Source organism: Maylandia zebra, linkage group LG19, assembly GCF_041146795.1.
Source record: "Maylandia zebra isolate NMK-2024a linkage group LG19, Mzebra_GT3a, whole genome shotgun sequence".
NCBI classification, from domain to species: Eukaryota; Metazoa; Chordata; class Actinopteri; order Cichliformes; family Cichlidae; genus Maylandia; species Maylandia zebra.
In genome coordinates this window covers 1653896-1669290 of record NC_135185.1, presented here as the reverse complement: position 1 = coordinate 1669290, position 15395 = coordinate 1653896, and the positions used below count along the sequence as shown (strand labels likewise).

Here is a 15395-nt window from a genome sequence, read left to right as displayed (position 1 = left end):
TGATCCGAAGGGCCAGCTCTGTTCTAGGATGCCCTCTGGACCCAGTGGAGGTGGTGAGTGACAGGAGAACGGCGGCTAAGCTGTCATCCCTGATGGACAACATCTCCCACCCCATGCAGCAGACTGTGACAGCACTGAGCAGCTCCTTCAGTGGGAGACTGCAGCACCCACGGTGTGGGACGGAGAGATTTCGCAGGTCTTTCCTCCCCACTGCTGTCAGACTCCATAATAAAGACTTTAACTGATCAAGCACACACATCCATACATATGCAATAACACTAAGTGCAATAATCCTTTCTGTCATCGTTGTATTTTTACTCAGTTGTATATAGTATTTGTATTCTATTTTTATCTTATTGTATATTTATTTTATTTTATTCTACTGTATATAGTATATTATTTTATTCTATTCTGTACAGCTGTGTACTGTATTTATTCTTATTGTATTCTAATTTTTGCCTCATAACTTTTGCACTGTCCACTTCCTGCTGTGACAAAACAAATTTCCCACGTGTGGGACTAATAAAGGTTATCTTATCTTATTTATGATCAGATGTCAGAATGTTTTATTTACTGGATGTTATTCTCCTCCAGTTCAAGCATTTTGATGTTAATTTAATTAAATTAAGTTTGTTTGTTTTTTAGTTTAGTATAGTTTCATTATAGTGCCAAAAAACAACAACTGTCACCTCAAAGTGCTTCAAATCTCTGCTGATACCATTTAGACCCTCTTTCTTTCATTGTATTAAACAACAATAGAGCATAGACCATGGAGCAACAGCAGCAGACTGAAACTTGACATATGTCATTAAATTAGAAGAACAGCTCTATTTAATGCTTAACTGAAATCGCCAATAAATTATAATGAATATCCATCCATCCATCCCGGCCACTAGGGGGAGTAGCTTATAAACCAACAACTCCTCCAGCTCCTCAGAATGTCGAGGCTTTTCCAGGTCGGCTGAGAGAGATAATCTCCAGTGTGTCTTGGGTCTACCTCCCCTCACTGATAAAAATGATCAACTCAATCACTGGTGAAGTCCAAAACCCACAACAAGTCAGAAATATTACCAGCAATGTAGACCAAGTTCTCAGTGTGATTGTACGCATGTGGAAGGTGCATTAGGGGAGTGGGATTCCCCATATACCCACAGCACTTTCCACAGGACATGGTCATATGCTTTCTCTAGGACCACAAAGTGTAACTCCTACTACATACCTTTGAGAGGATAAAGGTCTGGTCTAGTGTTCTACAAGCAGGACATAAACCGACTGTTGCCCTGAATCTGAAGTTAGAGTAATGGACAGCCTCTCTTCTCCAGTATCCTGGCATAGGCCCCTAGTCCCCAAAGTCTGTTTCTTCTATAGAAGGTTGTCTGTGGGACGGAGGATATGTTCAAACTCGTCTTTCCATTGCCTGACTATATCCTCAGCTGAAGTTGGCAGGACCTTAACTGCATTATGCATGTTTGAGCAGAGCACTGCTTTCGCCTCCTTAGTCACCTCAAAGAATTGCTTTGAGGTGACCGGTAACTACTCCCACACCTGAGTTCAGCAATTTCAGCCATTGCCAAACCTGGCCTGCTTTTAATTGTTAGCTGCCTCCAGAGTCTCACAGGCTAACCAAGCTGAATAAAACTCCTTCAGCTTGACAGTCCACTCCCATTCAACAACCCAAGGGTGCCGGAAAGCAACCCTCTTGTCCTCTGGGAAAACCAGGCAGCAGGCCGGGGGATAGACAGACCCTTGTTGTTTCCTCAGGCTACACCTGACCGGGCCCCACAGGCTAAAGGCCGCCTACCAGGCACTCTCCCTGGGCCCCCAACCCAAACTTGGCCTCAGGGTGGGGGTGTGGCAACTGTATCCTGGCCAGCGTGAACTGATTGCTTGGTTTTCTTCATTTCACAGGAGTCAATGAATTGCTTTTCACCTGGCCTTCACCCAGGACAACTTTGCCTAGTGAGACCTTACAGAAAACAAAGCCCCTGACAACACAGCTCCAAGACACACAGTCCTCTACGACAGTAAGGTGGTTTTCACAGAGGGATAATGATCAAAAACAAATACACTACGGAGAAGCAAAAACATTCAGATGAAAATGTTTTTGTTTCATGCTGTTCTTTGTTTTACTCCTTTGTGTCTGTGGAATTCCATGAAGAAGTTTAGTTTGTGATATTGAGTGACAACGATATTCTAGACAATGACCTCAACTAAAGACAACATTGTACAAAAGTTTAAGGCACTAAAGACAAGGTGAACATCTTGTCTGTATAAATGCTGTTGTGTAAGCACTCATCGTCCTAGCTGCATTCCTACTGTAATTACAGAATTCCCTTCAATGCTGAAAATATGTTAACAACAGAAGTCAATGAAATTCAAAGCATTCTAGCAATAATAGCGGTTTCTACCATTTTCCTCATGAGGATATTCAACTCCAAAGATACTGCAGCGGCGAAACACCATCTTATTTTCTGTCAGCGTTCCTGTTTTATCAGAGAACAGGTACTGAATCTGACCGAGGTCCTCGGTAATGTTGAGAGCACGGCACTGGATCCTAGAGTCCAGCTGTTTGTTGTACAAGGATAGGTCGTTGTGGATGAAGTAGATCTGGCCTAGTTTCACAATCTCAATGGACACGTATAGAGAAATTGGGATCAGCACCTGTTGAACAAAAAGCATTAATCCTTCTAAAAAATTCAAGCACAGGTTCCTGTGATTTTACACCATCAAGTTTGTGTCATTTTAAAATTGTTTTGGTTATCCTAGAAAAGACCACACTAGCAGCAAATGAGAGGCCCAAGTCTGAAGTTAACATACCTGCAACACAATGACCATAGTCCAGAATATATAGAATCCAGCCAGGGCAGGAGGCGTCTCAGTATCGACCTGGAAGATGGATTCTTTAAAGCTGTTCATCCAGAGGCCGTGGCCTGAACACAAATGAAATCCTTACTGGCCATTCCTCGCTGCTCTTATCGGCAACATACAATGTGCACTATTACAAAGTTTCCATCAGAAGAATACTGTGACCAGTCAAAGCTGTTGTCAAGTGAGAGCTGTGATACAGCAGTGTCAGTACAGACCTATAGCAGCAGTCAGGCACATAACGAAGAGTAGGACCACACACCAAAGGATGTCTGTATTCAGGTGCTTCTCCAGCTTACTGCGCTTATACCTCGGCCCGCTGTTGTTCATCATGGCTTTAGTCTCATGACCTGAGTCCATAACAAGAGAAGAACACAGCCATCTATGAAGACTTAATCTGTTGAAACTACATAAGCAAGACGGGAACAGCACTCTTTATTCATACACAGGTCAACATGTTTTACAGCCTCTAAATCTTTTAACGCAGCTTCCTCAGTCGCTTTGGTCAAACTCTGCAAAGTAATAAGTGATAAGTATGTACAACTAATAACATTGTTTTTGCTGTAAATAGTTTTTAATATTGAGACATGGCAGCTTTTTATTAACTAAAATTCATGAAATTCTAAAGTGGGAAATCAGGTAATTTGTGTGTTTAAAAACCATTAATAAGGACGTTTTGAGGAGCTTTTGGTCTACTACACTTTGTCAGGCAGGTCCTATTTAAGCGATTTCTTGATTGAGAACAGGCATGGCTGTAATCAGGCCTTACAGTTATTACTGTAGGTTTTTACACAGGGCCATGTGGGTTTGGGTTTTTTCCCCTTAATAATAAACATGTCCATTCAAGTGTAAAAAACATGTAAAAAAACAAAACAAAACAGGAACTCGGGCAAACATTTTTTCACACAACTGTAAATGTCTTCACTTCCTGTTACTCTACAAGACAGAGCAACTTCCAACAGTCAAAATTGAATCGAGTCATTACCAGTGGACATTTTCGCCAAATCTTTGGCAAAGATTTTCTGGTCTCTGGCTTTTCTTTGATCATGTATGGCATCGAGAAGCCAAGATGAGACTTATTATGAACAGTGGCTATTTATAATTGTCTTTTCCTGGAACAGTTTAAGAATACAGATCAACAGAACGTTGACCCTAACCCTATTTATATATTTATATTTCACAAAGTAATAAACAGTGATGATTCCTGGGCGTGGGGTTACCATGGACAATAAGTATGAAAAGACAGACGGAGGCACTGGTACGGTTCCCATATAAAGCCTCGAGCTGGACGTTTTCTCTGTCCCAGTCTTGGTGTTTTAAAGCTGAATGTGATGAGCCAGGGACGGATCTGCTATCGAAACTGCAGTCTCATGGATAACAACTTGTAAGTGGGAAATTCTCCATTTAGAATGAGCATAACTTAATGTTCTGTTTAGTATGACTTCGAGCACATAAGGTTCAAGTAAAAGAGATAGCTAAACCGCTTTTACCACATAAAAACTTACTATAACTAAACATACAAGTTTTTCAAATAAAAAGAGTTTATGATATCTCGAAATCTGCTTGAGCCACACTTCTCCAGTTTTTCCATCGTCAGGACGTTAGCCCTGTTGTTCTCAACTACCTTTGGTGTTGACTCTCAGTGGGAAATTTAGTGCATACGAGGTGCAGATGTTCCTGTAAACTGTTGCAGCCAGTTGGTTGTGTATTATTGGTCTCCTGTGGCTGAAAGTTCACACCAGGTAAAAGTGATGGAGGATTTAAAATTTGGAAAAATAAAGGCATTCAAAAAATGAAAGACCTATATGCAGACGGCATGCTGCTCACATTTGATCAGTTGTGTAAAAAATATTTAATACCCCCAAAGCACTTTTTTAAATATTTACAATTGAAAAACTATTTGTCATCAAAACTGCAAAGGATTGCTGAACTTCCACCATTGACAAAAATAGAGGAGGCATGCATTAAGAACACAAAAGGGAAAGGTTTTCTCTCTGTATATTATAATTTACTGGTGCTTTCCTCCAAAGACTCAGCAGCAGATAAACTGGATGCTTGGAGAAGCGAGATCCAAGAGGACATAGATGAAAACAACTGGAACCAGGCTTGCTTAAAAGCACAAAAACAAACAAACACACGCTTTAAACTACTGCAATATAAATTTCTCATGAGAACCTATATAACACCTGTCAAGCTTCATCATATGTCCAATGATATTCCGGATCTGTACTAAATGTTTAGTTGAAAAAGGGACTCTTCTTCATTGTCTATGGGAGTGTCCTAAAAAGATGTTATCAAATATCTGTCCGAAGTGTTTAGGGTAAAAATCCCTTTAAAAGGAAAACTCTGTGTACTTGGAATATATCCAAGGGAATTTAAGCAATCGGGGGAAAAAACTAAATTACTGGACTATGGATTACTTCAAGCCACTGCGCTATGTTGGAAGAGTATGGATGCTCCCTCCATGGGACTCTGGAAGAAGGAAATTGCAATCTCTCTAGGCCTGGAAAGACTAACATATATTGCCAAGGGCAAACACTGGGACTTTGTGAATATGTGGAAGCCATATATGGATATTTTAGGGAGTGGAGGTGAAGGACATTTATGAAAAAGAAGGGAAGGAAGGGAAAATGTTGTCCATCCTAACCCATTGTATTTTTGTATTACTGTGAGAACGATGCTCATTTCTACATTTGAATGTGATGTAGGCAGGTTTGATGTATGGATGGGTGTGTGAATGTGAGGGTGTTCAGCATTTGTTTGTATTGCACTATAAAAAATTTCAATAAAAATATATGGGAAAAAAACAAAAACAAAGTAAGAGGCCAATATGCGCAAATTAACGAGTAAAATGTTGTGTTGAAACAACATTTTCAGTTTTTCTTATGAAAAGAAATTCCATTTCTTTTATGGATGTAATTTGTTTTAAACTTTGGAAAAAAGCCAGTGTAACTGTTAATGTTCAGATGTGACAAAATAAAACTGCAAGCTTACCAGCATAGACTACGATGCCTACCACCGTTTCAGTGTTGCGTATGGTGCAGCTCCTGAGCAACAGGTTGCCACTATGGAGGCCTACACGAACCCCATTTGAGTGCTCCCTGTGAAACAAAATACACACACAAACTCATACAAAGACAAAAACAGTTGGCAATACAGTGAATACCAGCCTCTCTATGAGCAGTGCTCATTTTGACCACTTGAACTGGAAACTAAAAGGCGGTCTGAGGAAACCCTGACACATGGAAAAGTAAAAAGGGCTGACATCAAATAATAAAAAAAGACACTCACTTGTCAAATTAAAATATTTGCCGTACAATGTGTTCCTAAATAATCCAGCCAGGCAGCTGACAAAAGTCTATTTTTGATCGTCACCGTGTTTCCACGACAAGGTGACATCAACTCCAAACAGACAAATAAACAAATGTGTTAAAACACTCGAATAAAAAGAGACTCACATGTAACCTCTAAACCTGCTGAGGTCATTGTTGGGGTTCTCACACTCAATACGACTGTGGAAACTCTCAGGAGTGAACTCTTCTCCCTGCAACACAGACACTTTCTATCAAACATGCAAATAAATACATGTAGAAAGTCAAGTAAGCGAAGACACAAACACACAAAAGAAAAGACTAGCACACACTGTTGTGTAAGAGTCCCTCTTATTAGTGGCATTGCTGCAAAGCAACAGCTCCTTTGTGTGCTGCGAGCTTCTATTCAGACTGTTGAGATTTGATAGTTTCTGAAATGTTCCACTTTTTCTATTGATAGAGTCACATTGACTTTGAATGGAGAGACCAACCTCTCTTCCCTTTAGGCTGAATTTCTCCCACACCATTTGTCCTGCAGACATTGTTGTCACACCAAACTGAGCAGCATGAGTGTGCCTACAAAACCACCTTCTGTCACGATCCTGGGTCTTCTGACCCAGCATTTTGACTTTTAGTTTTTCTTTTTATGTTTATGTTTAAGTTCATTAGGTTATCTAAGTTCATTTGTTCATTCCCCTTGAGTCTTCTACCCCTGTGTTTTAGCCTCCCTTTGCCCTTTGTGTTTCATGCTGTTTGTCTTATGTTGTCAAGTTTGTATTGTCATGTCTGCGTCTCATGTTTCCTCTTTTATTTTGAAGGTCCATGTCCTACGTCAGTGTAGTCAGCTTTGCTTCCTTTGTCTCGTTAGTGTCAGCTGTTTCCCCATGTGTTTCCACTTCCCCTAATCACCCTTGTGTGTATTTAGTCTGTGTGTTTCGGTTCATTCTTTGTCAGGTTGTCTGTTATTCACGCCATGTTTCATGTCCAGGTTTTTCATGTCGTTTGTTTAGTTCTCCCAGATTAGGTTAATGTTAGTTTTATTTCAGTTTGCCTTGCCCTTTGTTTGTACCTTTTTTACCAGCCTCATTAAACGGCTCGTTGTTAATTCAAGTTTTGTTCCATTTTGTCTGCATTTTGGGTCCTCTACATCACTCCATACAGTCTGCCTCTGCCAGACTGTGACACCTTCTACGGTTTTTGAGTTATTTAAAAAAAAAAACTTTCACCAAAAAAAAAAAAAAAATCTGTCAGACGTGTCAAATGTATTACCTGCAGTGGGAAGTCTGAAACGACTTGTCTCTGTTTCAGGTTGGTCTCCCCATCTAGGTTGGCAGTTTCAATGTAACAAACCCCATGAGGGTCAGAGGAATACAGCAGCAACATGTCAGCTGGGATAATTTCATTACAGGACAAATGAACAAAGTCCCCAACTTGAACATTTTTCCAGCACTGGTCAACGTAGGATTGCTGTGTGCTATGGGACAAAGAGAGAGAGAGAATTAAGTATCAATCAAAGAAAACAAGTTTGTTGGCACCTCTTGTGGCTGTAATCCCAGAACCAGGTGGTGGACACCGGAGATTAAAGAAGCCGTGCCAATGAGTACCCAGAGGCTCCAGCACCCTGCTGACAGGTACCAGCAGGCCAAGCAAGACAGCATCTCTGGCAAAACCCTTCGGCCAGATGATGGCAGAAGACTTTTTGGTTGGCTTAAAGCAGTTCTGCCAAACTGTCAGTCAAGTCAGGAGGGGTATTCTAAACACAACATTGAACCGTTCGATACAGTGCTTTCGGTTCGGTACGCATGTGTATCGAACAATACAAAATTTTAAATTTATTTTATCAACTTTTCTTCCGACGATGCTGTCTGTGAGCGCTCAGTGGATCTGCGTTCGACTACTGCCTCTAGGCTGCACTGGATCTCATTCAGATCTGGCGTTTGGAACTATCTTGGTTTTCATGTGACACATGACCCTGAAGGTAAGCTGTCATGGACTAAAGTAAAACAGTATGTCGGATCTGCCATGCAATGCTCAATTCTTGGAAACTAGTGCGTTAGCGCAGTTAGCTCGTTAACGTGTTGACGCCGTCCAGCCCCACGCACGGGGCGATCCGCGGTAGCTCGTTAACGGAGATTTGCCGTGTTGTGGCGTTAACGTCATTTCAGATTAACGCTGACAGCACTAGTGGGAACAAAATGAATATGACTGCACATTTACTCCGACATCATCCTAGTGCAAAGACAAGTGGAAGCAGACAAAAACAACAAGCACGCATGCTACAAACTTTACCCGAGTCATTTAGACAGCCGTTAGCACATGATTCTCCATATGGAGACCTGATATGTTTAATATGCTGCTGAGAATATAGCCCAGAAGAAGAGTATAGTAGAGCTTTTATTTTGGAAGGAGACATTTCTCTGTAATAAACTCTCTTTTCCAAAGATGAGCGATTTCTCGATCCGATTTTTTTTTCTCATTATTTTTTTGTTTCAGCAACATTAAATTTAAAAACTGTACTTATGAGTTAAAATACATATTTATAATTTTAATAAATGACAAATTAAAAAGGCATGAACTTTTTTTTATCGAAAAGATATCGAACCGTGAATTTAGTGTATCGTTGCACCCCTAATATATATGTGTAATGAAAAATGATTATTTTACATGCACTCTTTAAATCTGCGGTTTATTAATTGTCACTGAGCAGCCGTTAGCTTTAAATCTGATCTCTCTTCTTTCCTGCAATGTCTTTCTTGCAACTTTGTCCATCTGTTAGTGAAGTAATCCCTCTTCTCTCCTTAGAAATACAGCAGCTAGACCTTTAGCTAGCAACACACTGTGCAGCAAACTGCACACAGACAATTCGTCGTTTGGTGATGTTGAGCTAATATTAGAAATGTTGCATTTGAAATGTTCTAACAGTTAAAAAACTAAATGTTGCTCCCTCCAAGCTCACTCTTCTTCTGTGGGGCTAGATGCTGAAGTGCAGCAATCACAACTTTTTTCTTTTCTTTTTTTTAGACGAGTACTTCTGACTACAACACCTTTGCCCCACTTTAAGCCCTGAGTATAAACTATAAATGATACAGCTGAACTTAAAGTAATGACTTGTTTTGTAAGTGTGAGGAGTAGAAAGTACAGATACTTGTGTAGAAATGTGGGGAGTGAAAGTAAAAAGTTGTCAGAAACATAAATACTCAAGTAAAGTGCAAATACTTGAAAATTAGTATTAGTACTTAGTAATCAGCAGAAGTGAGTAACAAAGTTGAGTTTATTTGTGAATACTGTAAACGCTGCTTTCTGTAAAACCCACTGTCATGTTTTTTGTCAAATATAAGTTACATTGTTAGAAGTTACTTATGAATATTTCTGAAAAGTTAAACATCCAAAGAGTTGTTGGACTTGTCAGTTCCTGTTTTGTGGAACCTGCTTTAGTGGAAGTCTTGACCCACCTTTGACCACATCTGGTTTAACAGCACAGAGCAGGGTGAAATACACTAATGCATAATTTCCCTGTAGACTACAATATAGTTGATATGTACATGTTTTTAGCCAATGCTGTGATATTTCAAGGTTCATCTGTGACCATAGGAACTGTAAAAAAATTAATTAATACTATATTACCTACGAATATATTACAGCTAAGTGACTGAAGTGCTTGACATGACAAAACATACCATCTTTAAAGGGACCAGTATATTCAGGGCCATTATAATAAAATTGACCCTACCTGCTGTAAACACGACACAGAAGCCCATTGATCAAACGATCAGTCTTAAACCTGCGGTAATCTTCGCAGATATCCTTCAGAGCTGTTAATGACAGCACCAGTACAATAGGAACCAGAGCGATCTCTGGCTGAAAGGCTTCCACAACAGGGACAAAGTTTAGTGCAGCAAGGAAAATGAAGTAGACGTTAGCGAACCGGTGGAGCTGCTCAAAAACATTCTTGGGCAGAAAGGACAGAAAGGAATACTTTGTTGTCCGGATCTTGTTGCTTTTATACAGCTGTAGGAGCTCCTTCAGTTCCTCATTCTCTGTGAAGGAAGGTACCACGGTCCTCTTCATCCGGTGGTGCTCCTTGGTAGCATGAGGGCAGGATGGTTGCTCCGTGCTGTTCATGAGTCCACTGTTGCAGCCGATAATGTTTGTCAATTTGTCCCTAATCGTAAGCCTTAATTTTCCATGACTGCATACAGCTCTAATCTGAAAAATATTCTCCTTCAGCTTTTATTCTGTTCTTTCTTCTTACTCATCCTGCTGTAGAACTGTTTTCCTTTTCCTATCATACCTATCACGGCTGTGGAAGGCAAGGTGGGAATGATCAAAAGACAGCTGACAGTCTTACAGAATTCACTGCCACTCCTCTAAAGGGAAGCAGTGCTGTAAAGAAACTCAAAGTTCAAGTTTTACAACTGCCAGAAAACACAGATCAGATACACCAGACAGCAGAGTCACAGAGCAAAGATTGTTTCCTGACAGTCCCCTTAAGATCAGATGAGTCCTTGTCCACTGAGCAGAAGGAGTTTTACATTGTTTTTCTATGTTTGACTGTAAAATGTGAGATCTACAGTGCAGTCACTGGCAGCACCCATGTCCCCATTGGCAGAGGTTACAGAAACCATCTATTTTTTAAATGTATATTGTGACTGAGAGCCAGGCTCAGCTTTTTCAGACCTTGGTTATATAAGAGACTGAGCATGTCTTCATTTGACTGATGAGAGTGCAGTGAAAGCTTTCAGCGATGAATGCTGTGGTTGCCATGAGCACAGGATTAAGAAAGCAGTCAGAGGGCTTGAGCACTGTCACTGCTTAGCTTTATAAGATTTGCACAGAAAATTAATACTGCTGCAAAAACAGCTGATTGTGGGCAGAGCAAACATGCAAACTCCACACAGGAAGGCTCGACCAGATGGGCATTAGAATACAGAAAGCTTCACTTCCTGCCCAGCTCACACCTTTACAGGCAGCACTTTAACAAGTTCATTCATTTAGTATAGCTGAATGTCCTTAAAACAAAAGAACTCCTAACGGACTTCATGAGGCACAGACAGGTGGGAAGCAACAAAGTATAAATACTTGGTTACTGTACGTACATAAAATTTTGAGCCATCTGTACTTTACTTTTTTCTGCTAACTTTTTACTTTTACTGCCTACATTTTGAAACAAATATCTGTACTTTCTACTTCAAAACAGACTGGTTACTTTTGGTTCAGCTGCATCACTTACAGCGTTTATACCCTGGAGTTAGAGGGCCAGAATGAGTGCAGGTGTCCTGTTGTGTTTGCGGAACTACAAAATCTAGCTAGCGGGATAGAAGAGGAAGAAGTATGAGGGGAGTGATGTTCTTTTTAAGTGTCAGGTCATTTTAAATTCACCGTTTCTATCAGCTCAACAAACATCAGCAAACACACAAACTGTCTGCAGTTTGTTGCACGGTGTGTTGCTAGGTAAAGGTCCAGTTGCTGTATTTGACAGGGAGAGAAAAGAAAGAGCGCTAACTTCACTCAGAGATGGATCATATGTGGGATTTGTTTATTATCTGTTTTGATCATTTTTCATATTGTGAAATGTCCTGCATACCAAAATATACAAACTTGTGTTATTGAAATGTTGCATGAAAGTACTCAGAAGTACTCAGCAATAATGCAGAGAATTCAAAGTAAAGACTGATACGTCAATGGGACTTCTTCAATCTCAGCTGACTGCAGGTTTCCCCAACCTGATAAACAGGACATTTGCACAATTCACTGATCACATTAACTTGGTGGACCAAGACATCAAAGGGAGGATATGAAAAGTGGCAGGTTAGCCTTCTTAGACTGTGAGATTTCCATCAGTAATGGGGGACATCTAAAACTGATGTGTACAGGAAACCTACACATACGGATCAGTATTTAAGGTTTGACTCTCATCATCCACTGGAGCACAAACTGGGAGTCATCAGGACGCTACAACACAGAGCGAACACCATCCCCACAGACACAGCAGCCAGGGAGGCAGAAGAACATCAAGAAGGCCCTGAGTAAATGTGGTTATCCCAGCTGGACTTTTGTCAAAGCTGGGAAGGCTCCTAAAGAAAGCTGCAGATGATCCAGGAGAAAAATACAACCTCCGACTAAGCGAAAACCTGTATTGATCCCGTACGTGTCAGGAGTATCGGAGCAGTTGAGACGCATTTTTTCTAAACACCAGGTCTCTGTGGCTTTTAAACCCCAAAACACACTGCGCCAAACACTGGTCCACACCAAGGATCGGGTCCCCCGACACAAACAGAGTAACATAGTTGTTAAGTGCCAGGAGGATTGCCAGGATTTATACATCGGGGAAACCAAACAACCTCTGGCTAAGAGGATGGCACAACACAGAAGAGCCACCTCGTCAGGCCAGGACTCTGCAGTCTATTTACACCTACAGGCCAGTGGACACTCTTTCAATGATGAGGACCTTTTACTGGAGTATTTTCTAACACAGGTATCTGTACTTCTACTTAACTAAACAAAGTCTGTACTTTTGCAATCTGTGCTCCTGTCATTATAAATAGAGAACGGGTGGAATCTGTCTCCACCTTCAGGATTCTGGGCACCCACATCTCCACAGAGCTTAGGTGGACCCACAAACACCATCGCCCTGGTAAAGAAGACCCAGCAGTGGCTGCACTTCCTCCGTGTCCTGAGGAGGAGTAACCTGGACCAGGAGCTGCTGCTGGCTTTCTACGGCTCTTCAGTGGAGAGAGCGTGCTCTCCTCCTAGGGTGCCTGGATGTTTGTTACGCAGGAGCCACAACTGAGGCCATCGCCAGCTCCTCTTGTCTCAGGAAAACCAGCGCCATCACAGGCGACCCTCACACCCCGCCCACCACCTGTTTGATCTGCTGGACTCCGGTCGGCGCCTCAGGTCAATCAGGTCCCATAGCTCCAGACTCACTAACAGCTTCTTCCTCTGGTTACCAAACACTATCCCCCCACTCCCCACCCCTGCCCACTCATCTCACCAATCTGAATCCTGATGATCTGAGTTACCCTCATCACTCAGGCCGCTCACATAAGGACTCCTATTTGTTGCACTACTTCCAAGCAGTATGCAACTTTTTCTCTAATGTGTGCCTCACATATCCCTCTTGATTGTAAAGATTTCTCCTGATTGCTATTTATATTTTATTCCAGCACAGCTGGTGTGGGGCACCCACTATTTCGCTGTAAATGTACAATGACAATAAAGGCCTATTCTATTCTATTCTAGTCCACGGATTATTCTTATCTATATTAATGCAAGTAAGAAAATTGCATTTCCTGATGAACTGGTCCTTAAACTAAAAGGTTCACTTACCCACAGAATACTCGAACTACATTGTTGTTAACCTTCTTGTCAAACAAGTAGCGTCTGAAGTCTTCCAGGGCATCTTTGATGGCGATAATTATGAGAACCACCAGCAGAGGAATCATAGTAATTTCCTTCTGAAAGGCTTCAACCACTGGCACCCAGTTTAGCAATGTCAAGAACAGGAAATAGAGGTTTGCAGCCCTACAGAGAGAGGAGCAAATTAGTACATGGAAGTAACAAAATATAGTCACTGCAGTAGTGAAGCCAAATGAGTGGTGACCAGTTATAATGGATGTGCTGTACTGGATAACCAGTACGGATCTTCTGTTAATCCAGTTTACATATCAATTCAGTTCAGTTTCATTCAATTTTATTTATATGGCACCAACAACAGTTGACTCAATTTAATCCACAAAGACTACATTGAAAAGATGTGTAATAGACAAAACATATCACACAGCTAACAAAGAGGTGAGCCTCCCAGAAGCTCGACATTATCTAAATCTCAAATTGTAAAGAATTTAAATTCAACCTCTGTAGTAACTAAAATTGTTAAAAGTCAGGAAATCAAAGAAATGAAAAGTACAGTGCTGATAAGCAAAAATGGTTATATATATATATATATATATGTTTGAAAAACAAATTAACTGTCAGGTCTGACCTGTGAAACTGCTCGAACAGATTCATGGGAATGAAAGTCAGGAAGGTGTATTTGGTAGTGGAGATTGCATTGCTTTTGTAGTTTCTGGATACACGTTCATAATCCTGTTGGTGACGCCCATTGCGGGGAAATACCGTCCTCTGCTTCCCACAGACCCTCCCCCGAGGGCTGTGGGTGTCCAGCAAGCTGCTGTTGGGCAGCCCATCAGAGTACCAACCCCGCCTTGAGTCTCCTGCTAGCAGCTGCCGACAGCATTGCTGCACCCAGCGCAGCCGCTCCATCTATGCAGCAGATGTGCTAGGTAGGCTGTGAGGGTACCGAGGCCAGGCTTTTTATGGCCTTTGGCTTCTGTGTGCTTTACGATGATCTTTTACAAAGTCACCATCCTAGAAGGAGAAACGACAAAATTATTATTTTACAGATTAGAGTTAAATGTCAATTGCCTATGTAATATTCTTGATATTTATATTGAACTACTTGTTTATATATATTACAAAATATAAGAATTCGCTCTAAACTTTGTAATATATTGTATTGTTTAATTTGTTTAGTGTGTTACTGTTGTTGTCTTGGAGCAACTGTAACATGCATCATTTCCTTAGGGATTATTAAAGTATTCTGATTCTGATCAAATCCAGATTTTGTGGGTGTAACGTAACACGGAGTGCTGTGACTGTGTGAGTTTCTACTGATAGTTAATCCTGCTTTAATCAAATCAGGAATCTAATCAAGACTCAGTAAAACTGAATAAGAATATAAGCGTTAGAATTTAATAATTCTGATGTTTAAACCATTCAAACCTGTGTGTGTGTGTGTGTGTGTGTGTGCGTGCGTGCGTGCGTGCGTGCGTGCGTGCGTGCGTGTGTGTGTGTGTGTGTAAAGATTTTAGGTTCCTTATGCATGATAACCAGATGAAGTCAATTTTGAGTGTATTGTGTTGATAAATACAGACGTTCACATATTGACTGAGTAAAAATATAGATGATAAAGGAAAACTGTATTTCTTATCAATGGGGTAAAAGCATAATGCCAACGATGTGACACCACGAGAATCCTGCCATTAAAGAAGTTCCCCTTATGTTTCATGATGATACAATGTCAGTTTGGAAATACACGGAAACTCTGAGCATCTAAGAGGAGGCCTGACATGCTAGTAGCACATCTGAATGGCAGATTTATTGCCATTTATTGCCACTGCATCATTCCATGTTTGGCACTGATCACCACCTGCACTC

The 15395-nt window shown here is 40.9% G+C and overlaps 1 protein-coding gene across 1 annotated transcript in view; it reads right to left on the bottom strand.

The window, feature by feature from the left end:
• atp10d (ATPase phospholipid transporting 10D) overlaps positions 1 to 15395 on the bottom strand; it is a 42218-nt gene that overhangs the window by 21382 nt on the left and 5441 nt on the right. The window contains exons 2-9 of the mRNA XM_014408196.4: positions 14161 to 14546; positions 13506 to 13700; positions 7446 to 7650; positions 6324 to 6409; positions 5860 to 5966; positions 3084 to 3215; positions 2818 to 2930; positions 2409 to 2661 (exon numbers count right to left, since the gene is read on the bottom strand). Of these exons, the coding sequence (XP_014263682.1) occupies positions 2409 to 2661; positions 2818 to 2930; positions 3084 to 3215; positions 5860 to 5966; positions 6324 to 6409; positions 7446 to 7650; positions 13506 to 13700; positions 14161 to 14441 (1372 nt within the window). The 5' untranslated portion in view covers positions 14442 to 14546. The remainder of the gene's footprint in view (positions 1 to 2408; positions 2662 to 2817; positions 2931 to 3083; positions 3216 to 5859; positions 5967 to 6323; positions 6410 to 7445; positions 7651 to 13505; positions 13701 to 14160; positions 14547 to 15395) is intronic.